This window comes from Salarias fasciatus, chromosome 19, assembly GCF_902148845.1.
Source record: "Salarias fasciatus chromosome 19, fSalaFa1.1, whole genome shotgun sequence".
Lineage (NCBI taxonomy): Eukaryota > Metazoa > Chordata > Actinopteri > Blenniiformes > Blenniidae > Salarias > Salarias fasciatus.
The window spans coordinates 18,798,055-18,823,333 of record NC_043763.1 but is presented as its reverse complement, the minus strand read 5'-3'; the positions used below and the strand labels follow the sequence as shown (position 1 = coordinate 18,823,333).

At 41.4% G+C, this 25,279-nt stretch overlaps 2 protein-coding genes across 6 annotated transcripts in view; both read left to right on the top strand.

The window, feature by feature from the left end:
- The window catches only part of gphna (gephyrin a), a 28,585-nt gene extending 6,615 nt beyond the window's left edge, over positions 1-21,970 (top strand). Inside the window, exons 2-24 of one of the 4 annotated variants that reach the window (XM_030116574.1) lie at positions 2,955-3,033; positions 3,122-3,179; positions 3,292-3,384; positions 3,586-3,680; positions 3,806-3,872; positions 4,203-4,505; positions 5,831-5,929; positions 9,148-9,285; positions 10,762-10,804; positions 10,995-11,132; positions 12,015-12,107; positions 12,242-12,297; positions 12,840-12,959; positions 13,107-13,165; positions 13,249-13,402; positions 13,702-13,823; positions 14,836-14,923; positions 15,054-15,127; positions 15,693-15,757; positions 16,056-16,159; positions 17,264-17,360; positions 18,242-18,380; positions 18,472-21,970. In XM_030116574.1, the coding sequence (XP_029972434.1) occupies positions 2,955-3,033; positions 3,122-3,179; positions 3,292-3,384; positions 3,586-3,680; positions 3,806-3,872; positions 4,203-4,505; positions 5,831-5,929; positions 9,148-9,285; positions 10,762-10,804; positions 10,995-11,132; positions 12,015-12,107; positions 12,242-12,297; positions 12,840-12,959; positions 13,107-13,165; positions 13,249-13,402; positions 13,702-13,823; positions 14,836-14,923; positions 15,054-15,127; positions 15,693-15,757; positions 16,056-16,159; positions 17,264-17,360; positions 18,242-18,375 (2,279 nt within the window). In that variant the 3' untranslated portion in view covers positions 18,376-18,380; positions 18,472-21,970. Of the gene's footprint in view, positions 1-2,954; positions 3,034-3,121; positions 3,180-3,291; positions 3,385-3,585; positions 3,681-3,805; positions 3,873-4,202; positions 4,506-5,830; positions 5,930-9,147; positions 9,286-10,761; positions 10,805-10,994; positions 11,133-11,999; positions 12,108-12,241; positions 12,298-12,839; positions 12,960-13,106; positions 13,166-13,248; positions 13,403-13,701; positions 13,824-14,835; positions 14,924-15,053; positions 15,128-15,692; positions 15,758-16,055; positions 16,160-17,263; positions 17,361-18,241; positions 18,381-18,471 lie in introns of all 4 variants that reach the window. The other 3 variants (XM_030116573.1, XM_030116575.1, XM_030116576.1) reach the window with 3 other exon arrangements.
- Positions 21,971-23,035: 1,065 nt separating this feature from the next.
- Positions 23,036-25,279, top strand: part of pals1a (protein associated with LIN7 1, MAGUK p55 family member a) — a 40,396-nt gene continuing 38,152 nt past the window's right edge. For both annotated transcript variants that reach the window (XM_030116417.1, XM_030116416.1), the window contains exon 1: positions 23,036-23,185. The gene's annotated coding sequence lies outside the window, so the exon portion shown is untranslated. The remainder of the gene's footprint in view (positions 23,186-25,279) is intronic.

The following is a 25,279-nucleotide window of genomic DNA, read 5'->3' as shown; positions in this document are numbered from 1 at the left end:
ATTTGACTTACTGGAAAAAACTAAATTCCACCGTTAAGTGACATATTTTAATACTCTGCTTTTTATTGTTAAATATATTTTGTTACTGCATACATTTTCTGCAATCCAAAAAATCACAATAATTTCATTCATTTACTAATGTTGAACAACTTTTTTTTTTAAACAGAGCATCTTTTAGCTGGTCGTCCTCATTTTTCTATGAAACATTGACTAAATTGAAATGGAAATGAGAATTAAATTCTGAATTTTTTTTGTCTTTCAATCAACACGGGCTTGTTATCAACACAATGTTTCATACAACTCTAAAGAAACAAGCTCCTTTAATTCAATAAATACTCCTTTTAGTTTCTCGGTGGCGATATTGCAATCTGCCCTTAGTGATTTGTTCCTGAGAAGGTGCTGACACAAATTAATTCATGTAGCTGGCTTAAAAAAACCCACTGATTGCTTAATCAGAACATATTAAACTATGGAGCAAAAGATATAATATTAATTAAAGCCGCAAGCGGCATTGGTCGGGACCGAGCCTCCCCGCCGGCCAGCAACTGAGACGTCCACCCACTAACATGAAGCTTTTAGAATCTGTCTTCCATTAACACAGAGTTGTTAGCATCTCCCATCCACTAACATGGAGTAGTTAGCATCTCCCATCCACTAACATGGAGTAGTTAGCATCTCCCATCCACTAACATGGAGTAGTTAGCATCTCCCATCCACTAACATGGAGTAGTTAGCATCTCCCATCCACTAACATGGAGTAGTTAGCATGTCCCATCCACTAACATGTAGCTGTTAGCATCTACCACCCACTAACATGGAGCTGTTAGCATCTCCCATCCACTAACATTGAGTTGTTAGCATCTCCCATCCACTAACATGGAGTAGTTAGCATCTCCCATCCACTAACATGGAGTAGTTAGCATCTCCCATCCACTAACATCAAGCTGTTAGCATCTCCCATCAATTAACATGGAGTAGTTAGCATCTTGCATCCACTAACATGGAGTAGTTAGCATCTCCCATCCACTAACATGGAGTAGTTAGCATCTCCCATCCACTAACATGGAGTAGTTAGCATCTCCCATCCACTAACATGGAGTAGTTAGCATCTCCCATCCACTAACTTCAAGCTGTTAGCATCTCCCATCAATTAACATGGAGTAGTTAGCATCTTGCATCCACTAACATGGAGTAGTTAGCATCTCCCATCCACTAACATGGAGTAGTTAGCATCTCCCATCCACTAACATGGAGTAGTTAGCATCTCCCATCCACTAACATGGAGTTCTTAGCATGTTCCATCCATTAACATGGAGCTGGTGGCTTCAGTCATCCACTAACATGGAGTTGTTAGCATGTTCCATCCACTAACATGGAGTCGTTAGCATCTCCCATCCATTAACAAGGAGTAGTTAGCTTTTGCCATCTGCTTTCCTGAGTCACTGAATGAAGTCATTGAGTGTCAGAGTTTGATTGACAGCTGCTGTCAGCTGTGTAACTGCTCTGCATGTCCATATATGGTCATTTCAGTTAGAGTGGAGAGAGGAGAAAATTACAGTTTCCTTCTGCGAAACAACTGCTCCTTGTACCTTTCCTGTTTGGCAAAACTGAACAAAAAATATCACGTTTGACAGGAAAATTAGTTGTCTTTCAGTTGGTGAGGCTTTCAGAGCATTGAGACTTTTAGTTTGGACCCCAGAGGCCTCAGTTTGTGAGAAGCGCGAGATTTTTCCCCATCCGGCTCCATTATAACTGAGAGCAAAAAAAATGCAGAGCGCACCCCAAATCTTACCTGTGTCAACATGCATATATCATCATATTTCCCCACTTATGTTACATCATCTTGTTCAGGAGAACCTGCTGGAACTTTACGTGTGCTCGGTTTGTTGATAGCAGTCACGGTTTAGCCGCAGTCGCCACTTGTTTGAGGTGCTGAAAAAAGGCGACTTTTTTCCTTTTTTCCCCATTATAACGGATGAGGGCCGGAGCAAGGCAGGATTTCAGACTTCCAACTTTGAACGCTAATAAAATCCACACCGTTAGACTTTTGACAAAGTTGTTCACAACTTTTGTAGAGAAATTTGTCCTCTTTCACGTCGCGTGACTCTTATGTGTGTACGACAAACGGTCTCGGAGGAGATAATTTTTTCGTGAGGAGTGATTTTGATCAAAATTTTACTTTGAAAGGGAAATAGCGGACTTCCTGTTGGATTTAGGTCAGGGGTGTGAGCGCGTGAAATGTAGATCTTGATGAGACGAACGCATGAGTGTTGGTTTGATCTCTCTCCGACATTCCTGCGGGCCGTAGTGACTGTTTTAGACGTTTTTTGGGATCTAGGTGGCGCTAGAGAGCAGATGGGGCCAATTTTTCCATTTTATAAAATTTTTCGCCGGTCATGATTTGCGTGCCAAATTTGGTGAGTTTTCGTGCATGTTTAGGGGGTCAAATTCGCGTTTATTTGGGCGTTAGTATAATAATAGAGAACGAGGAGGAGGAGGAGGAGAACGACAAACGAACGAAGAACAATAGAGACCTTGCCCTCCGGGCATGGTGGCCTGCGGCCACCATGCCCTCCGGGCTCGGTCCCTAATTATAAAATAATAACTATCACCAAAAGCAATAAATACTTTTATCTTCTAAAATACCTATGGCTGTATAGACATCATTAAACCCATACTCACTGGCTATTTTCAGAATGTGTTCTACATTCTGAGTCTTTTTTCCATTGTAAATTTCTGATTCTACTTTCATAAATTGTGACTTCTTTGGTTATTGAAGTCTGTCATGATAATGACCTGCTTGTTTTTGATGTGTGCTGTGAGCCTCAATTAGAATTTTAATCTCAGGATTGGTAGAATGCTGGATTTATTTTTTTTTAAATAATATATTTTTCATATGAATCAAATGCTTCAGTTTTTCCTTCTTTGCTAACCTGGACCTCTGCCCTTTTCAGTCAGTGACAGCTGCTTCAAGAACTTGGCTGAGGACAGAAGTGGAGTCAACCTGAAGGATCTGGTCCACGACCCTTCACTGTGAGTCGACATGGAAAGATCAGCGCCTCCACACTGATTCAGTCTTCTGGTCTTATTGAATTAACCGTGACTTTGATTCTCTTTGCAGACTAGGGGGAGTCATATCAGCCTACAAGATCGTTCCAGATGAGATCGATGAAATCAAGGTACCCCTCTTGGCTTTGGTTCACTTGAGCCGATGTTTATAGTGAATAGGTTTTGACCCTTTATCATTGTCTCTTGAGGTAATAAAACCGAAATGTGTTGGTACGTGTGCAGGAAACACTTCTGGAGTGGTGTGACGAGCAGGAGCTGAATCTCATTCTCACCACTGGAGGAACTGGTTTCGCACCACGAGATGTGACACCTGAGGTACACATGCACAACCAATGGACTCAACCTAAAGGAAAACTGTTATTCCCATACACAGTGCAAATCAGTCTCATTTCTTTTTTTCTTTTTCGGCCAGCAATGCAACATACATGTGACATCAAATAAAAAATAAAAAAAAAAGCATGATATATCATCCTTAAATAATAGCTGGAGATTATTTTCCTGGTGATTGTGTTGCAGGCCACCAGAGAGGTGATCGAGCGGGAGGCTCCGGGCATGGCTCTGGCCATGTTGATGGGATCACTCAACGTTACACCGCTCGGCATGCTGTCCAGGTGAGCCCCGGATAATCTCACTGTTCTGCTGGGCTCGAGCCGCAGTGTTAATCCCGTGTTTTCTCACCAGATTAGTGCGTGTGATATCCTCTCCTCTAATCTGCTTTCTGCCGTGTTGTTTCCAGGCCGGTCTGTGGCATTCGCGGGAAAACTCTGATCATCAACCTTCCAGGGAGCAAGAAGGGTTCCCAGGTACAAGTGTTTGACCTTCCTGCACCAGTGATTCCTACATATCATACATATCACCTAGAAAATAAGGCTAGATAGAAGTGCAATATCACAACAAATTTGTAACTCAAAAAACAAAAGGTGACCTAACATTAAAAGAAAATCATAAGTCTTATTAGGTTTTCATTATTTTTATGTCTTTGATTAAGAAAAATTACGTAGAAAGGTATTTTGGAGGAGCTGAATCAGTACAATCAACAACATGAGCTGAATTACAATGATCCAGCTCACTTTCTGCACCCATATATGTTTCCCGGTCGGAAGTGTCCCTAAATGTGTTTGTTTTTCTTGCAGGAGTGTTTCCAGTTCATCCTGCCCGCTCTGCCTCACGCCATCGACCTGCTGCGCGAGGCCACCGTCAGGATCAAGTCCACGCACGCCGCCCTGGAGCAGCTGCCCTCTCCCACCCCTCTGCTGGCCAACACGCACGCCAACACACACAGCAACACGCACACCATGGAGCGTGGCACCCAGTGCGAGGAGGAGGAGGATGAGGAGGAGGACAGGAGGCGAGGGCGACACGCTCACAACCACCACCATCACCACCACCACCAGCATGGCTCTTCCCACATCACTGCAGCCGCCATCGCTGCCAAGGTAACCGGTCCACAGGACATGCTAACGCCGGCGCCGCTGCCGCCTGAAAGTTGACAGATGAAATTTTAATGATCACTGTGGAGAAAATGGGTCATTGCAGCAGCAGGCTACTGTACTACACACAAGTGCTGCTGCAGGACTCGATGCACATGGTAGTAGTAGCTGGAAAGGAGAGCGGGGAATTTCAGAAAGTAGAGGTTTTCTTTTTAATATGTCAAATAAATACAGTAGGAACTCATAAAATGGAAGAGAAAAGAAATGCAAAGTGCTTGTCGTCCAGATTTACCCTTTGTATTCTCTCTGTGTTTTAATATAGAACACTTTGCCGACGTAACATGATCAGATGGTCTGGCTTGCACTATTTTCAAGGCCAAGTCAAGTGCACATTTATTTTTAAAGGACCCGTCATGCTGATAGTTTAGAAACAGCAACGCATAGCTCACGACTGAAAACTGTTGAGATTATCTTTTTTTTTTTTTTTTTTTGCAGTTGGTTCTTTAGGCCCTGCTTAAATTCACTTTCAGTCTGAAACCAGCTGTTTCTGCCACTGTGTCCTTCAGTCTTGCGTCTCATTATTTACCTCCTTCCAGATGTTGCTCACCTTCCCAACATGTAGCATGAGATGCTTGTAATTTGACACCGGTATCATCCTCTTACATTGTAATTTGAGACCGTCCTTGTCAGTCTCACCGTCTTGTACAGTAGTTTGTGAAGTTAAAAAACAAGTCATTTAAAGTGGTGTGAAATTACAAGGTATGGTGAGAAAGCTGGAATCAAACTGCAACAATGAGGTTGTTGTGAAATTTCAAGGCACCACAAGAGGCTGGTGTCTAATTACAAGCTATGGCAAACTGTACTGAAACATGGACTTCTTGGAAGCTTGCTAATTTACTTTAAATTGAAGCCTCAGTGCATCAAAGAAATGAAGACATTAAAATAGCTTGTTGAAGTCAGATTAATAGCTTGAACTAGTTGGCATTTTATGTAAATGTTCAAATTACTTTTGTTTTCCCTGAAGATGAGGAAAATGTGAAGGCCCTAAATCGTTGCATCCTGATACAGTAGTCGTATGTCTATGTTTCATAAACAGATATGCACAAAAGTATTTCCCTTTTCTGGCAGAGGACTGAAGACGTCTGTAAATCACAATCTGTTATGTTCAAAATGACATATTCTTGGGGCAAGTTTCACTGGAATGTCTGCCTTTTGTGACCTCAAACCATTTCATGTCATTCACACTGTCTGTCTGTGTCAACGTGTGTGTGTGTGTGTCTGTGTCTGTGTGTGCGTGTTCATCCCTGCATGCTCATATCCGTGCCCATCAGACGAGCCATGCTGTGGTCATGGCTAAGGGAGCTCCCTACCTACCCGGCAACACACCCGCCCCTCCCACTCATTTCACCTGTACTCATCATGACCAGCAGGTGAGGCACTCGCACACACACCCACCCCCGCCTCCTCCTTCCATCGGCCAGTTCGTCTCATCTGTCAGTCACACACCGCTCGGACTCGCTCCTCATCACTCTGGGATTACGCGATTTCGCAGTTCTGTGGAGAATGAAGTTGAGACTTTCACTGGTATTCTCATATTTCTCCCTTTAGAGTAAGATGTGGACAGGTTGAGTGTTTATCAAAGCCATGTTAAGAAATAATAATGCTCCAGACGCTCCAGAGAAATACTGACACTGGTCTCTTTTCTGAGCCACCATCCATCAGTAAAGTTATTATAATTTAATTAGTTAAAACCTATGTAGAGGGCTTAATTTATCAACCAGCAGTGCTGCTGGTGATTAAGAGCAGAAGTTTACATATATGTTGGTATTTGAATGTGCATCATACCGTCTATGGTTTCGAACACCCGCTGAGTGCTGCCAGTCCATCACAGAGCAAACATACACTCTCGCTCACACCTGTGGGAAAATTACAGTGACTAGTTAACCTAACTGGTGTTTTCAGACTGTGGGAGGTGCCTGGATAACCACAAGAAAGCCCAGTACCTCCAGGGAGAACATGCAGTCTTCATACAGGAAGGGACAATAACGCCATACAGGCCTGATTTTGAAAAATTGTACTTTTTTTTTTTTCAGATTACTAATATTACACTCATTTTTTGAAATGTGACATTCACTGGTTATAATTTCACCCACGTTCTCAGTGCATTAGTTTTACTGATGGGCTATGAGCGTCAAAGACTTCCACATTTTTATTTCTAACTGATTTCAGCCTAAAACTTGCTGAAAGCTGATCTTTTAAGCCGTGCTCACATGGGACTAGTGAGATTGATTTGTGTTTAATCGTACCTTAATGTTTCACTGTATGTATGTATGCTGTGTGTCTGCTATTTCTGTTCCCGACACAGAAGCTTTATCGCCTCTTATTTCTGTTCTTGCTTCGGTAATAGGCTACAGTGGAATCTGTAAAATGAAAACTTTGATAGTATTTTGGGTGCTGTTGAAAGACCCATTGAAAGAAAGAGAGATCAAATCGTAGCCGGAGATAATCCCTTGGTCAGGGATTTGCTCAGTAAATTTGAGCAAAACACGGGCTTTGTTTACCCCAATGTGAATGTGCCACACACTGATGTGGGGGTGAATTCCTAAATCACATGAAGTCCTTAGTTCCTGCTGTCTGATCAGATTCTTACAAAAGCTATTGTGCGCAGTGTTGCTTTGCCTTCACGCCCACTGCAGCACGTTTGTCATTCCATGTCAAGTCAAGTGAATTGAAAACCTTTTTCTCACCTGATCTCCTTGGATCTGCTCAATCTTCATTAGAAATAATGTAAATGTATCCTACACGCAGTGTGTAAAAATGTGTGAAGGTATTTGAAAAGACAAGTGCCGCTCATAGAGTTTCATTTCTAACTTTCCCTCTACAACCAAGTGTGGGTTTTGGAGGAGATAATGAAAGTGAGGCTGCCATGGAGATGACAGAAAGTCCACAAACAGCTACTCGTACAACCAAGATCCTCAGAATATCACAGCGTGTGTCACTTCCTGTTAGTTGGTAACAGAAACCCGATGCTACAACTCACTGACTCACTCAAACGGGACCATAGATCTCATCTGGATTTTCTGCTTCAACGTTCAGATGGACGGTGCAGATGATGGTGGGCGCAACATGATAACTTGGATCCATCTTGCTGTATATTTATAGTTCAGGTTGCTGTGACTGTGTTAGTGTGGGGGAAGACTTTTGCCTCCTTAGTACCAAACTCAGCATTGTTTAAATCACACAGTGTAGCTGAGTAGTTGACCACAAGGTCCATGCTGTTATTAGGGCTTCATACTCTGTCCATATGGCTACACCATGTTGTAACACTTCACTGATCTCACACTACTTTCCTGAACATAATCATGACCTCATTGAACTCAAAACAGCCAAACAATGATGGGATCTTAAAGGAATACTCCAAAGATTTTGGAACCACGCCCTGTCCCGATCATTTACAAAGTGAGATAAGCTCATAAATACCTTTTTTGTGTCTGTGCGTCCAGTGGCTGGATCCCAGCTGTTAGCATCGTAGTTAGCTTAGCTCAATTGCTGGAGGTGAAGAGGAGACAGAGCCGGACTGATGAAAGGTCTGTGTGTATCAAGACGTTATTTTAACGGATTGAAAAGAAAACACGTCTTTTAAAATGTTTTATATCCATTCGGATTTACTTCACGTGCTAATACGCCATCCCCTGGACCACTGGAAGGAGTATTTTGTCCACTGTCGTCAGTCCGGCTCTGTCTCCTCTTCACCTCCAGCAGCTGAGCTAAGCTAACTACGATGCTAACAGCTGGGATCCAGCCACTGGATGCACAGACACAAAAAAGGTATTTATGAGTTTGTCTCACTTTGTAAATGATAGGGATAGGACGTGGGTCCAAAATCTTTGGAGTATTCCTTTAAAAAGTTGTGGAGAACACCTTGGGATATATTTGAACAGGACTTTCACATCATGAACAACAGATCTGTTTTCAAAAGGAAAACTGACTATCCAATTATCAAATAAAACTTTGGGCATTGGCTTAAGGGATTAAAACCCTCTAGTGGAATGTAATATAACACTTTTTAGATAAATGCATTTTTTAAAATAGTGTCACACACTCCCTGAAAATTTCATTCCTGCATGTATAAAGTTAGAGAAATTGAGTTTTACACACTAGTTGTTGAATACAGTGACATATCCCAGTTCAGAATCTCTTGTTGATTTCACATGGAATGACTCGCTGAATATTTAATCAACCCTAACTTACATTTGATTTGTCTGTGCACTTTAGATTCATACCCAAAAACTGTTAAGCTTTTTGTCTCTGGTAGTAATTCGGTATGCACAATGTAGATAAGAATACTCATATCATAAAGCCTAACTACCTTCCCTATTTATCACCTCCGTGTCATTAATGTGTTTGCGTCCCAGCAAACACCAAATGTGAGCTTGCGTCTGATGATTTTGTTGTCAGTGTGAAAAACATTCATTGTTAAAATTTGAATCCAAGTAGAAACATCAGTGACGTGTGAACCAATGTCCTGTCTGATTTAGTCCTGATTCACTATAGAAGACCAACAGTAAGGTTTTCAAGTTGACACAGCAAAACCAGAATTCTTTGACAAACATTAAAGTGTGTGTGTTGTGTGTATGTGTGTGTGTAGATCCCGGACTCGATCATTTCTCGAGGCGTTCAGGTGCTTCCTCGAGACTCTGCCTCTTTAAGCTCCACCCCTTCCGAGTCACCACGGGCAACACAGGCGACATCCCGCCTTTCCACCGCCTCATGCCCGACACCCAAGGTACACACAAACCTGCACGCACGCACAAACAAATCACAGCTAGCTTGAAATTGGGGCGTCTTTCTGCAAACGCAAATCGAATTCCAGAAGCCAGTGTCACTTTGCTGAAGGGTAACAGTTTCCTCTGTCTGCTTTTCAAGACCGATCGAGCATGCCATCGTAAATGTAAGTTCACTGCTAATAGGCATGGACAGCTGCCCCAACAGTTCCCCATCAATCACCTCGGTAATGGACAGTTCCTGCATAATTCGAGTTTCTACTCGGCTCATGAGTCCTCCTCCTTTCACTGTCGGTTGTTTGATTCATTTGTAGCAACAACAAAGGTTGCCAATTTGTATTCTCACTGCAAAAAGCAAGATGTCATCCACATCCTTGTGAGAGAGCATCGCTATTACCATACCGTTGAGTACATCGACAATAGGATGTACCTCCCAGTCCTGTCTCAATTCAGCTGTCAAATCTCAAGCCCTTTGTTAAAGTTTTTAGATGGATGTAGTCATCCTGACTCAGCTTTTCAAAACTTAACAACTGTGTGCCTCCAAGTCACGTTCAAGGTTTAACTTCTTTTTTTTTTTTTTTAATTATTATTCCTGAAAAACCAACTTGAAAGTCTCGGGACTTGTGTGTTGTTTGGAATTGAATGGGAGTGAATGGGACTGTGAGATTTGGCACAATCGTCACAGAAATATCCTCAGTTGTGGTACATTCACAAGTAAAATGCTCCCAACCAATGTGGACGGTGGAATTCAAGGTGGAAAGTACTCAAATTATGCTGGAATTGTTTTATTTTATTCTTTTTTTTTTTTTTTTTACCGTGTTCAAAGATGGAAGGTTTGGCAGGATGAAGAAACTCTTTGGTGTGAACAGGTCCAGTTAAAGTTGGGCCCAGTTAATGGCACAATGCAGGGCAGGAGTTGGGTTTTGAAATAATCTGACCGAGTTTCTTTTCATTGAACCTTGCAGATGTGAACACATCCTCGGTGCTGCTTCTACTCTGAAAGAATTTCAGTTCTCACAGGGAATGAAAAAAAATATATATAAAACCGGTATTTTCGAGTATTTGCTGCTTAAGGAATAATATAGATGTTCCTTTCAAATTGAGGCAGAAACTAATGAAAAAAGATATTTGGAAGAGTAAAATATCACTACAGTGCTTTGCGAAGTGATTTCATGAAACTGTATGAGAAACTTCCAACACTGCAGACATGGTTAACACACGGAGACAACTGAGGCGTGTTCACAGTTTGAGTTTAAACATTCAAAACAATCTTCATGCAATCAGGGAATCAGATGAGTGGCTGCTACGAGCTTCGAGCCCATGTTATCGTTTCCATGTCTAACGTATGAGACACCGTCACTAGCTGAATTCAAGGCGCCAGGCTGCCCTGTTCCGAAGGAGCGCTGATCGAATCACTCCGTACATGCGTTTCCATCGAACGATGACCAAATGCAGAACATGTGTCTGTCTCTCTGCAGGTTCAGTCACGATGTGGCAGTAATGAGAACATTCTGAGAGCCAGTAAGTTCTCTGTGTCTGTTTGTGTCTCATTAACATGCCAGCTTTACAAAAAGCAGTTTTACATCACTGAGGAAAGTGTAGAAGAAGGACGCTGTGCGTGTTGTTTATCGAAGTGCATTTCTTCACCGTTTTTACTCACGCCTGTCCCTTTTTTTTTTTTTTTTTTTTTTGATTGTGTTTGCGTGTCCAGGCCACAGCGCGGTCGACATCAGCAAAGTGGCGCGTCGTCATCGCATGTCCCCGTTCCCGCTGACGTCAATGGACAAAGCCTTCATCACTGTTCTGGAGATGACGCCTATTCTGGGAATCGAAGTCATTAACTACAGAGGTGAGTCTTCAGAGCGGGACACTGTGTGACTCATGTTTTATTTTTATTATTTTCTTTCATTTGAGCAATTCAGAAACGTCACTGGTCTGAAACTGTCTGATGCTTAAAGGTACGTTCGGGTGCTTTCACACCTTTTAGTGCAGACCAGGCCGGCCAGTTGGTGCCAGCAAACACACAGCGGATATTGACGCTAACATGCTTCTTGTCCATCAGTGTTCGCTGCGCTGAAGCTTGTTCCCACGATAGCTGAGCATGCTAATAATAGATAATATCACATTTGCCTAGCTGCCAAATGAGTAAAAACTGAAATTAAAAAGAATTTTGTGATTTTAGGTTACACTGGACAATCTGTTCTACATTGTGTTTTTCATGCATTCCAAAAGGTGAATTTGTAGTTTTCATGCCATGTCTTCAGTAATTTGTAATTCCAAATTTTGTAAGTAGGAGTAGTACGAGACCAACTAAAACAGGCAAAATCAGTTTAAGATCGAGAAAGAAGAGAACGGATAATCTGCTTTAGTGGTATAATGGACCCCTGTTGATTCCCTGCTCCCCCTCCAAGGTTCAGCTGCAGATTAGTTGCAGAGTTATATTGTAATGACACTTAATGCAGTTTATAGCGATTTTTGCTTTAAATCTTTCATTCTGAAAATCTCAAATCAGAAGTCTGAACTTTAGTGAAGGGATACTTTGAATTTTTTCCACCGTTACAGTTTCATCTAAACTGTCATTAATAGAAAAAGTGGTGTAAAGGGATATTACATGACAAACCACCATGAGACGAGCTGTTAAGCTGTCCCACAGCTCTTCGCGGTCACTGTTTTTCTGTTCCATTGAAGTGGAGACGCTCCACATTGACCTGCTCAGTGCTGCTCTCTGCAGATGGTTTGGGTCGAGTGCTCGCTCAGGACATCTATGCCAAAGACAACCTTCCTCCGTTCCCAGCCTCCGTTAAAGATGGCTACGCTGTACGAGGTGAGACTACCGTTTGAATGCACTGCATTGAATCTGTTCTTTGGTGGTCCTTAAGGCTCAAACTATCAAAACTGAACCATCCTGCTCTAATTTTCATCATTAACACAACTGCCATCTCTGTCATTGACCTGAAGCTGCTGACGGCCCGGGGGATCGCTTCATCATGGGAGAGTCCCAGGCTGGACAACAGGTCAGCTCTAATACACTAACACCGTTAACAACACCGTCAGTACCTCTGCTATCGAAACATCGCAACCACTGGTCTTCACACTGATGCATAAATAATGTGGATCTTCTAGTTCCAGTGTCACAGTTATCAATTAAAATATATGAATTTATTTGACCTCAGTACGACGAGAACTTCTATGAACTCTAGAAAATGACTTTCATGTCGTCTAAAGAAGCTGCGCAAAGCGCTGCCATGCTGAATGTTGACAAATAATTTGTGAGTAACAAGCCGATCATCTGACCGTCCTGATGTCTTTACACATTAACATTGTTTTATTTTTAATGGGTGCTTTCACACATAACGTGAATATTATGTTGCTGAGATATTTTTTTTTTTACCAGTTTTTCTGAGCTTTCACACTACAAATAAACACATAAACCAGTCATTGTGAGCAAACAGACTCATGCCGGCGATGATTGAAAACCTGCTCATGGTTTCTGTGTCTGCCTCTTCACTTTAACTCAGTGAGCACTTTGCATGTCTCTGTGCATGTACACGTGCAGCCCACCCACACCGTGATGCCCGGTCAGGTGATGAGGGTGACGACCGGGGCCCCGATCCCCTGTGGGGCCGACGCCGTGGTCCAAGTAGAAGACACAGAGCTGCTGAGGGAGTCCGAGGATGTAAGAACACCCTGCAGGAAGTCTCAATGTGTCTCATTTTAATTCTTCCTTCTCACTGATTGAGCGGTTTTACATCAGTACTGTGTGAGGACAGGATGTGTCGTTGTGTTAGCAGCTGTGGTCATTTTGACGGCTTGCTTGTTGCAGGGAACAGAGGAGCTGGAGGTGAGGATTATGGTCCAGGCCCGGCCCGGTCAGGACATCAGGTACAGAACGAAGTGGGGAATTAAGTTTTCAAAGACCGTGTTCAAAAGTCAGTTAAAAGTAATATCTTTGTGCGTTTGCACAGGCCGATAGGTCATGACATCCGGCGAGGAGAGTGTGTTTTGGCTAAAGGAACACACATGGGCCCGTCGGAGATCGGCCTGCTGGCCACAGTCGGAGTGACCGAGGTCAGCGTGCACAAGTTCCCCGTGGTGGCCGTCATGTCCACTGGCAACGAGGTAAACAAATGCCAGCTATTTCTGAAACCCAGTCTTGAATTTTTTAGGTTCCCACTGAATCCAGAGACCAGGATTAAATCGGGCAACTTTGAAGCCATCATGTTTACTTGCTGAGAAACTGCTTCAGCGTCAGAAAATTCCTCATAGATCCTCTAAAACTCAGTGACAAGTCAGCTCTCCGAAACTTCCCGTTTTAGTGGAATAACACTTGTGGTCTAAGTCTACAGGAAATTATTGAAAGTTATTGCTCTTTGCCCAGCAGGCATGGAGCAGTAATGTCTGTGTGTTCATGTGTGCAGCTGTTAAATCCAGAGGACGATCTCCATCCAGGGAAGATCCGAGACTCGAACCGCTCCACTCTTCTCGCCACCATCCAGGAGCATGGATACCCCACCATCAACCTGGGCATTGTTGGAGACAAGTAAGAAACCACAGTACAGAAAGCAAGATTTTTGTTTTGGTGGACATGTTCCTCTTTTTACAGCTACTGCCAGTCACTGAAGCAGTGAAACACAGTTAAATTACTTCTTTCCTTCCTTTAAGTTACCAAGCAGCCATTTGAACTGATCTCTTGACTTCAGATATGGACATCAAGAACAAGGCACAGACCAGCAGAGAGAAACATCCTGCAGGATTTAGATTTTGAGACAGGATATGAAAGGACACATACCTGAATGGCAGTGAATTATTTAAAAAAAAATCCATCTAATGCACAGTGATGAGCCATGATGGACTGTGCTGTTTCATGTTGGACAGCATCCAAATCTTAACATTTGGCAGAATTCACGCATGTATTGTACATCAGCATTATTCACAGAGACGAAGAGTTTTCACCAGAAAGTTATCTTTTAACTCTGAAGAAACCTGCCATTAAGGAAATAGTGTATGTTATTGCTTATATGAAGCTTGATCAATTGAAATACTGAAGTATCTCAGTCAAGAAACTCATTTAGTCAAAGACCCTGGAATATACTGTATGTATATATAGATATAGTTTAGTGCTCTGCTGACACGAAAAGTAGAGTTTATCATGCTATCTTTAAGAGGTTTGCTTCAAACTATTTTTGATCCAAACAAGTTATACCTATTGAAAATTGAAAATGAGTAGGCCCCAGGACACCTCCCTGGGGTACACCTTTGTTTGATTTTGTAGCATGAGCAGCTGCTGCCATTTTGTTTAAATCTCAGTGACCACAGCTGAACTTCATCTCTCAAACAAACACTTGAGTCCTTCACACTTTGTAATGTGTCTTGGTGCATTTTCACCAACCTCTGAACACATTATCCATCAACAAAAGTCCAGCTGATAATGTAATTATGATGATATAATGGCTACGCAGACGAAGTGACCTCCAGTGTCCTTCACAGCCAACGAGGAGTCCAGACAGACAGATTGTTTCAGTGACTCCTCCTGGCATTATGTTGTGTTGCAGCCCTGATGACCTGCTGTCGGCTCTCCACGAGGGAATCAGCCGTGCCGACGTCATCATCACCTCAGGGGGCGTGTCCATGGGAGAGAAGGTGAACTTCTGCTAATAGCCTGCTACAGCTGACGTGTTGAGCTCGTGAACTCATTCCCAATCAGGAATCATCACATTTTCCAGACATTTTAAACTTTAAAGTATTTTTCCTGTGTGTTTTTGTGTTTCAGGACTACCTGAAACAGGTGCTGGATATTGACCTTCATGCTCAAATCCACTTTGGACGAGTCTTCATGAAACCAGGGTGAGATGGGAGAGGGAGGCAGAGTGTACCGTTACCCATTAGCTGCTGATGCCAGTATTGCAGCTAATACATTATAAAATATTAACTGAATAAGGCTTGATACCCGAATATCTTTAAAATGACTTTTTTTTATGAAAATGGTTGTCCATTATGATAATATATTAAGTTGTTAATAATCTAGATAATATTTTACTTGAGTAATGTTTTTTTTCTCCAATTTAAGATTTACGTATCGGCCACCTTTGAAAACCAGCATAGTATATAATGACATAATATATTTTTATTTTAGTTTCTACCATAAAAAACATGTGTACTTTGCATTTTAAGACCAAAAATGAGTTTGAATATTTCTCACTCAGTTTGGAATTCCTGCTTTTTAATGTATCTGTATGTTTATCAGTGCTGTCGTATGTATATTAGCCTGTTTGTGTGTTTTTCATGTTTCGTCTACAAATGGTGTTGCCGTTGAGAAAATTGTTGGAGCAGCTTGGTCATCACTGAAGCTGCCATTACCTGTAACACTGTGAACGCCGTGACTCACGACCTCTGTCTCTCTGTCTCTCAGTCTTCCTACTACCTTTGCCACTGTCGACATTGATGGGACACGGAAACTCATCTTTGCTCTGCCAGGTGCTTGTGCGTCTGCCTGCGGAGGGGAGATGCAGACTTTAAAAGATGAGCTGCTCCGCTCTATTGGGAGTCGACGCCAGACAGTTTTGTTTGTGTCGTCGGTGGTTTGGAATATTGATCAAGATGCATTTCATCACTATGTAAAAAAGATCAGCTCAAATATTTTCACACAGATATCAGATGCTAGCACACTTGCACATATACTGGACTCACATTAGATTTAAGTGTACGTTTACAGTCTGCACTCCTCGGCAGCCAGTTTTCCATCATGCGATCCCCGTGCTGTGTTGTTTTCCAGGTAACCCAGTGTCTGCAGTGGTGACATGTAACCTGTTCGTGATTCCTGCTCTGAGGAAAATGCAAGGCATTCTGGATCCTAGACCTACAATTATTAAAGCTAGGGTAAGAGATGCGCTCACTCATGAACATACACAATGTCCACGGTTTGCCAGTCGCATACACATTCTGGAAGAGCTTTTCAAATGTGGGGATGAGAAGGAGCCCTGCACTCTAAAAGACTGCAACAATTAAACAAGACCAGTTTCCACTGTGAAATTACTTAGAACTTCTACATTGTATCATTTACAGCAGAAACAAATGATTTAGATAATCTGAAGGAATGTTTGGACAGAAGTGAAAACAGTATCGAGTTGTCTTGATCTTCACTAAAAACACGATTGTAAGGTGAAAATCGTTTCAGGAACACTTGTTAAAGGTTTTTTTTTTGTGAACACTGTATGTCGCTGCATCAACAGCTCGACTACTCAAATAAGAAACCATTCATGAAGAAGATGTGGAGATGTTGCTGTCGACTCAGCTCAAGCAATATAGAGTATTTTGGTCGATTGAATCAAAATTTGGCATTTGAATTGGAAATCATGTGTCTGCTAAAGAGGTAACCGATCATCCCATTTGTTATCAGTGTCATTGACGGTACCTGGATGTGTCAGTGCACTTAGTTTGAGTTACTCTCAGACTTGTTATTGCTCTTAAAATACTGAAGAATGATCACGTCTCTTGGCAAGATACCGACAAACAACACTTTGTGCATATTTTAACAACACAGTCCAGTCATAAAGAGTCCAGGTGTGAAGCTGACCTGCCACAGTCCAGACTTTTTAACACAATGCAATTAAAAACGTGACGAATTAAATCCTGGTTTAGATTTTAAATGGAAAATACACTTTCAAAACCAATGCTAAGACTTTCAGTGTTTTTAAAAAAATGTGGAGCGTCCCCGTCTTCACATTTGTGGCTGTGAAATGCTTATTAGTCATATGATTAGTATTTCACTGATGTCTTTAATGTCTATTAATAACTGAAGTGAACAGTGACCTTGTCTTTGATTGTGTCAACAGCATCTCTTCAAAAAAAAGAACCTGTTGTTTCTCAAAGTTTGAAGCTTTGTATCTTGGTTTAGATATAAAAGTGGTCACTCTTGTTTAAATTCCTTTTTAAAAATATATATGTATTTGAGCGACTCAGCTTTGTGTGTGTGTTTTTCAGCTTTCCTGTGATGTTAAGCTGGATCCCAGACCAGAGTACCACCGCTGTATTCTAACCTGGCATCATCAGGAACCACTGCCCTGGGCACAAAGCACAGGTAAAAGCAAACACACACACACACGCACGCCTGCGCGCTCATCAGGACACAGACATGATGCATTCCCTCACCCTAAGCTCAACTGGATGAGTATTCCCAGACCTGCCATTATAATATTAGTCCTAAACATCATATAATAACCTTTCAAAGGTAGACTTTTGGTTTACTTTATGCATGGTGCTGTGAGGTTTGGAATCCCACAATAACAGTAATGAATGGTAAACAGACTTGTGGGCTTTATTTTTGTGAAGTCTTCTTATTGCTATAATGCATTTTTAACCCCTTACCCCACAACTAAACATCACTAAGATCACATTTACACTGCAAGTCTTGATTTGCTGTTGAAGTTTCGGATTTGCTGCCTAAATCTTTTTCTTTTTGTGACTGCAGTAATTATTCTTGTAATTTCACTTGCTTGTAACATCAGAAACATTGCGCATGTGCACTTGTATTTACAAACTTCAGGCTACTTCTGCACCTACTGCCAGCTGCAGAGGATAATGACCGATGGCACTTATGCCACGCTGCCTGAGAAGTTCATCAAACATTGCAAGGATTTTTAGGTAGAGACTGAGGAATGAAGGATATATATCCAATCTGAAAATGTCCAAATGCATGCGTGTTTTTCCTGCTTACATCATCTCAAAGCAGAAGTGATCTGTGCCACATGAGAGCAAAACTATTTGCTCACTTTACACTGACAGTGTAAATGTCTAAGTGTCCTAACCTTTAGTCATTGCACCCTCACACTTAAAACCACGACTTGAATACAGACGTGACACAGAGGTTTGGCCCAACAGAGCGTATGCTCGCTAAATACACTATTGTGCAGTTTAACTGACTCACACTGAAGATGACACTAATTTTCCCCGTCTTTTCAGGCAACCAGGTATCCAGCAGGCTAATGTCAATGCGTAGCGCCAACGGCCTGCTGATGTTACCCCCCAAAACAGAGCAGTACGTGGAGCTGCACAAGGGGGAGGTGGTGGACGTCATGGTCATCGGACGGCTATGATGCAGGTGCGCCGCGCCGCCGCGTCACTCCGTTTGGCCTCCCTTCAGCAGCAGTCTGTGCCTTAACTCACTCACTCGTGTCTCCTCTTCCCTCCAGACTTCAATGTCACTCGCTACCGATTCACCGTGGCAGTGCCAGGACTTCTTGTCTGGACAAGGAAAACGGGCGAGGGCAGGAAGTGGTGCATGTCTACCTGGTCGCCATTAGCTGTGATGTCATATGCAACAGCCAATCGGAGCCAGCGCAGGCTGAGTCCTCATTGGTCTGCTCTGAGGAGATCACTGTATTTCAATGAAGAAAAAAAAAAATGTGAAAAAAATATATAAAATATGAGATTTATTCTGTAATATTATTATTATGATTATTATTATTATCCTGATGATAATGATTATTAATATTCTTAATTAATATTCTATTTATTATTATTATCATGGTTCTGATTGAATATTCTCATCTTAGTAGTATCCATGCCCTCTTCTCTCCTGTTCATTTGCTTTGTGCGTTTGACATTTTTCCCTGGTAGATATAGAGAAATAGAGACTTGCCCCCTCCTTCCTTCACTCCTCCTGACCTTTTTTAGCCCTTTCTGTCACCCTCCTCCTCCTCCTCCTTCTTTTTCTACTTCTACCTTAACTGCTACTCAGCTCTGGCGTCGTCTATCCAGATATGGAAGCTCCTTGATAACCCGACCCTGTCGTATCAGTACTCTCCTCTCAGATACCGCATACCGACCCCTGACATCAGTAGAGACTGAAGAAAAAAAGAGAAAAAAAAAAAACAACGGTTGGGGAAGGCATTGAAGCTGCTCATATAGTTTGTGCCAGTACAGTTAATATTGCCAAAAAAAAAAAAAAGGAAAAATACAAGGATTCTTTGTATTTGTTTATTATTTTAAGTTAAGTCTTCATGTACGATGCTTTTAAACCACACTAAATCTCATCATGACTCTCAATGAAAGCCATGAATTCTTCTTATTAGCTGGGTCAGTAGGTCATATTTAGGAAGAAAAAAAAAGGCAACAGGTTCATTGGTCTGATGTCGAATCAAAAGGTTTTGGTTGTTTTGTACTGCTGCCGATATCAGTTTAACCCTGCATTCAAGTGGTGTTTTACCTACAAGTCTCAAGTTTACATCATGAAACCACTTTGAAAACACAATCGAAATATTTAGACTGACGAGTGAAAGGTGAGAGTAATGTCCTCTTAGCAGACCACTGGTTCTCCCAGAAAATGATAGTACTTAAAAGGATCGTGTTCAGATTTCAACAAGTTGCTTCTTTTCTGTTGTGAGCTGAACGATGAGATTAATGCCTTCTACCTGTTTCTTCAGAAAGACTGAAAACGGCTCTGGAGGCTGTGTCCAAAGCGAACCAAATGAAATATTAACTCAAATAGTTCATTTTGCTGGTTAATAAGTCAACATGAAGTTACATCAATCAGGAAACTTCATAGAGACCAGAAGGTGGACTTTCTTACTGCCAGATCGATATGAACCAAGACAGTTTCATATCCAGGATATTGATGCAACAGTGGCATCAATACATGAAAGTGCTGACTCAAAGCTGTGAAATGTTGCCAAACGGTTTCTATAATAACTGAGTTTTGCAACAACTTTAAGGAAAATCAAATAAGAGGGAGTTTTTCTTTTGGATTACAAATTAAAACCGAGATGTTCTCACTAATAATGAACTGTTTAGACAAAAGGCAAAATGTTGAAAATAAAGCAAAAATCTCAACAAGGAAGTAAACAATTTAAAATAACTACAGAAGCATCAATATAGATAAAAGTTTGAATCTTTTAAAAGGTAATGGATATTGAATGTCAATAATAATGTGATCCGTTGAGATCGAAGCAAGATTTTTTTGATGAGGACAATATTTATTACATTTATGTTCAGGGAAAGTGACAAAATATAGAAAACATGCAAACATTTACAGATAAAAGGTTCACTTTATAAATGTTAAGGAGAATTGTTTACAAATAAACAATAAAACAATAAATACAACATGCAAAAAGCCAGTTGAAATATTGAAAAGATAAATATGCCTGATAAAATCACAATGTTTACAGAGATTTTAAATTGCAATAAAAAGGGAAAAAAAGTGTCGATATGCCGATGTGGAGACTGAAGTCACGAAGCTCCCAACAAGCTATTGTCAAATTTGGGTTTTAGCTGAAGTCTGTAACTTGAAAGTCTTTTATCAAACTGCAACTCAGTTTGAATCTCAACATTTTGTGATTAAATAATCAAAACGAGAACAAAAAAATAAATACAGTTCCCCCTATAACTTGCTTTCACATGCAACCACACGGCTCAGAAGCATAGGAAAGAAACTAAAGGCCAAGGAGAGCATAACCAATATGTAAAACTGACTGAACTTTCCATTTATGCTGGAGTTTTTCCAGCTCTGGCTTGATACATATTTGGTGCTTCAGTGAATATTTCTGGTGACTGGATGGTGTCTGTTGGAGACATAAAAATCTAGACTGTCTTAATCTGTTTAGGAGCCAAAGATTACTGTAGTTAGTTTTGAAGGCTAGCTTCTGTTTGGCCAGTTATTGGCCGACATCTCATTTATTTATTTTCCAATCATAAACCGCTTCAATCATCCAAGAGTTGTGACATACTTGAGTCCCAACTCAAAGGAAACTCTGACCCGGCATCACTTGAAAGCAGGGTGTCACATTCAGGTGCTCGTAAACTGCGCTATTTCTACCACGGCGGTGTTAAGGTGCTCGATCAAGTCAAAAGAATCAACACAGTTCAAGGCTGTCAATCAAGGCGTCACGTGACTGCTTTTCTCTATGTACTGTACCTAGTCCGAGCGTGTAGAAAATCTCATTTGATATTCAGCCCACCAAGAACTCCCAAAGTTTCCTCCTGGCGTGAAGTGAAAACAGTTTACCGATCAACAGAAACCATCGAGATGCGTCGGGTGTGGCCCGGGCGTCGCAGTGCGCCACATTAACTTCTCTCATTGCTGTGGTCTCGACAAGACTGACTCAACACGGTCAAAGGTCGGATGCTGCGTTCAGGTCATATCAGATGAAACTGCCACATTAAAAGATTTTTTTTTTTTAAATTGTACTCAACAATATCAAGATGATATAAAAGCTATATGTTCGATAAATCTCCGCTGGTCTGACGGTCGTCTTTTGACTCACAGAAATATGAAGTGAACTGTGTATTCTGCTTACTATCTTCCTCCATGACTTGAATGCAGCATCAGTCAGTAGTTTTTGAGCTTTGACCGCTCTACTGACAGGCCGACACACTCTACACCGCCCCGCCTTTCCTCTTCTTCCTCATTGTCCTCTTTTTCCTTCCTCCCCTCTTCTCACTTGCATGCCCATAAAGGGGGGCGTGTCTTCCTCTTTGGGCAGGTGTTATCCTGGGCCGGCCTCCAGATCTGACCTGAGATCCTTAAATAGTGAAAATGTGATTACCAGTGCCAACACCGTTTTCGTTTCTTCCTTTTGCTTGGTTCTTATAAACTTCTCATTTGCCTCATCAAACAAGAGAAACGATATTCGTCATTGGCTCATGCTGCGTTCCTGTGAAGAAAGACAGAAGTAGGGAGCAAAAAAAAAAACAGGGTGATATTTTGTAAAGACAGTCATCAATGCTGTGAAAACCATTAGATTTGCATTGAGTACTAAAATATTTACATCTCCATGCGATTTTTTTTCCCCTTCAAATTTGACATCTCACATCAGCGATATAACTCGAACGCAGCATCAGAGCGCGTCCTGGCACCTGCCCAAGGAGGACCAATCAAACCCAGATAGATTCATTTGAGTAAGAAGAAGCAGGTTATTGTTAAACTGCCTTTGTACTGAGTGATTCGTAACACTGGACTGAACTCAGTGTCACACTGCACACACTATAAACTATGACCAGCACTTGTAATGAAGCAATGACACAGCATTCTACTACTACTGTATAAATATAATGAAGAGGATGTTTTTTCTGTAATGATATTATTGAAACTGAAGATGAATTAATAAAAATAATCCTGATTATTCTGTAACTCGTGGTTGAGCCTCTTTCTTTTGTGATTTTCTGTCATGGAAAGAATAATCAGGACTCCAGCACCGTGTAACCCTAGATAGAATTAAGTGATATAGAAGAAGGCTGGATTGAAGCTAAGATTACCGGTATACTTTATTCATGCCGCCTGGGGGAAATTCTGTTCACACCGCAAAAATCGTATATAGATATTATTTAATGTTGTCAAATGTAGCAATGTTAGCTAAAATATATGAAATAAGAAAATTATGGAATAATATTGTAATAAAAAAATGTTCATATTTAGTTTATTTGCATTTAGTAACATATTTTTTGAGAACATTTCTGGAGTCTTTTGAAATAATATAAAGTTGTCGTAAAAATGTGTGGATTTGACAGCTACTATTTTTTTTTAAATCCATCGTGCAAATTATTTTTGCGTCTTTCACACACGAATTCATGTTTCACGAATAAGCAAATAGTGCGCTTTGCAACGTTCACGTGCTGCGTCCCTTGTAGCGACTTTCCTGGTTGGCTGAGAGCGGATTCCTTTCATCGCCTCGTCCAATCAGCTGCGGCGTTTCATCGTGCTGCGAGCCAGCGGGCTCCTCCCCCTCCGTCTGGAGCTGGAAGTGACAGTCTGCCCGGAGCAGCCGGAGGAGGAGGGAGAGCTCTCCCAGCGAGCAACAAGTCTCTTTCAGCCAAACTGTGAAATACTCTCCAGTTTACGCCTGCTGGGACTAAAACGGGACCCCTGTGTGTGAGTTCCCGGTCGGATGTAGCGGCGGAGCGGGGCGGGCGGTGAGTTCGCTGTGGGGTTTTCTCTCCGCTCTGAAGTGGCTTTGTTATCAACAGGTGCCGCAGGAAGGAGCCAGCTAGCAGCTAGCTGCTAACGATAAGAAGCACTAAAATCAAACAGTGCTTCCAAACAAAGAGCGTCATTTTTCTGACTGCTGACCTGACTTAGAAGGCATCGTGTTAATAGATGATACTACTTTTCCGCTGAAGAAGCAGTTGGGTTTGTTAGGTTTTAGCTGTTTAGTGGTTACTCTTAATAGGACTGACCAAAACAGTCATATTTCTGTGGACTAGCTTAGCTAGCTGTCACTCCACCCTGAACCACAGAAACTCCAACCTACGAAACCTTAGGTGAATTTTTAACTATCCCTCTTGTTAATAGTTGACATCCTGGAGGACTGTGCTTAAAATCCTTTCACATAACTTTGGCTGAAGTTTATTTATTTCAAACTGTGTGTGATTTGGCTAATTGCTTGGTTATTTCTTCACAGCTGTTGCGTGACTTGTTGGATTTTGTTTTTTAATAAGCGGTTGGTTGGTTTCACCTCACTGTGCACAGTTTCTGTTGCTAAACTCCCCCGAAATGTGACCGTAAAGGTGGTTTTTGTGGTTATTAGAACAGATTAAAGTCTGTTAGATGTTGTCAGTGCTCAATGCGAAAAGGAATTGAACATGATTGATACCAAAGGATCGTTTTTGTTTCGCTTTGTGATGAACATAAACGAGCAAATGCATAGTTTTCCCTAAATGGTGTTATCTCGGTAGAAAACGGTATGTGCCCACCTCAGATAACTCCTGCAGTATTGAGAATGCTTTGTGTTGTGCTCTGGATTCTGTTGGGAACTCCTTCCTGATTGACAGTCTCATTTCAGATTAGTTACAACGTTAAGATAATCTAACATCCTGATTATTATCACAGTACTTTGGTTAAAATGAGCTGGATTGCTAAAAATGTCTTATGTCCATACACCAAAATGCTTTTATTGAGTTTCAGATGATAAAAGTAGATATTTATTTAGTTATTTCTGACTTTACATTTGTTGAATCATTGGGAGTGTTTACTGTGAATCAATTGTCAGACAAGACTCATCATACTTTAAACTAACCCTTCAACCCCGTATATGGCTGTCATTCAAATCCTAAGATAACAGTGTGATTACGATAGGTTAATTATTCCAAACTGTAAATTCAGTGAGGATGAACACCATTGTGTACTGTTTTTGTTTCATGGAGAGTGTTTTAAAAAACATGAAAATGACCAACATTCATGACGAACATTCACCATGAATTTACTTCATTTCACCTTTTATTGTTCTGAAGACCATTTTTAGCAGTGTCATGTATTGCCAAAGGTAATAACAGTGACTTTTTTTTCTTTTTGATTTTGTCCACAACTTGATGGATAAATGTACAAATGTTCACACCGACATTAGCAGCAAACCTGAGTTCACTGTGCCGTGTGAAAGTGTATTTCACACACAAACAAATAGAGAAAGAGGAGGAGAACAGCAAACATGTGAACGGGTGAATGTGCTCATCAAGACGTGTGTTGATCTGTACTGGTACTGTCCCTGAGATCACCTCATGTCAGGAGTTGCAGTGTCATGCAGTGTGCCTCAGGCTGTCTGCGGTGATTTCATGATAATACCATGCTGCTGTGGCAGTTTCCGCGACGTGTGGTTATACAGCTGCTTTTTAGAATTTGACAGTATAACAGTGTCAGCAAACAAGATCCCTTGAGGTAAAAACAACAATCACGTGTTGATGCTGAAGGCTGACACAGTTTTTTTTTTTTTTTTGGTGGTTGCTGATGACATGAGTGTGGTGCTTTAATGACGGTGGAAAAGTGTGATGATGAGTGAACTCAGCGTGGTAAAGATCGACCCTGCAGATTCCCTTTGTGTTGAACATGAAGCTAGCAAACCTTAAATGACAAGGCAGAGCAACTGCATGAGAGAAGATGAGGACTGAGAACTTCAACTACGAGGCCTCTTGGATAACTTGGTCAGTCCAGTATTTGTTTGTTTTGATGTGAAAACAAATATTCAATCCGCCATCGACAGGTTTGTGCCTGATGTGCCATACTTTTTAGTTTAT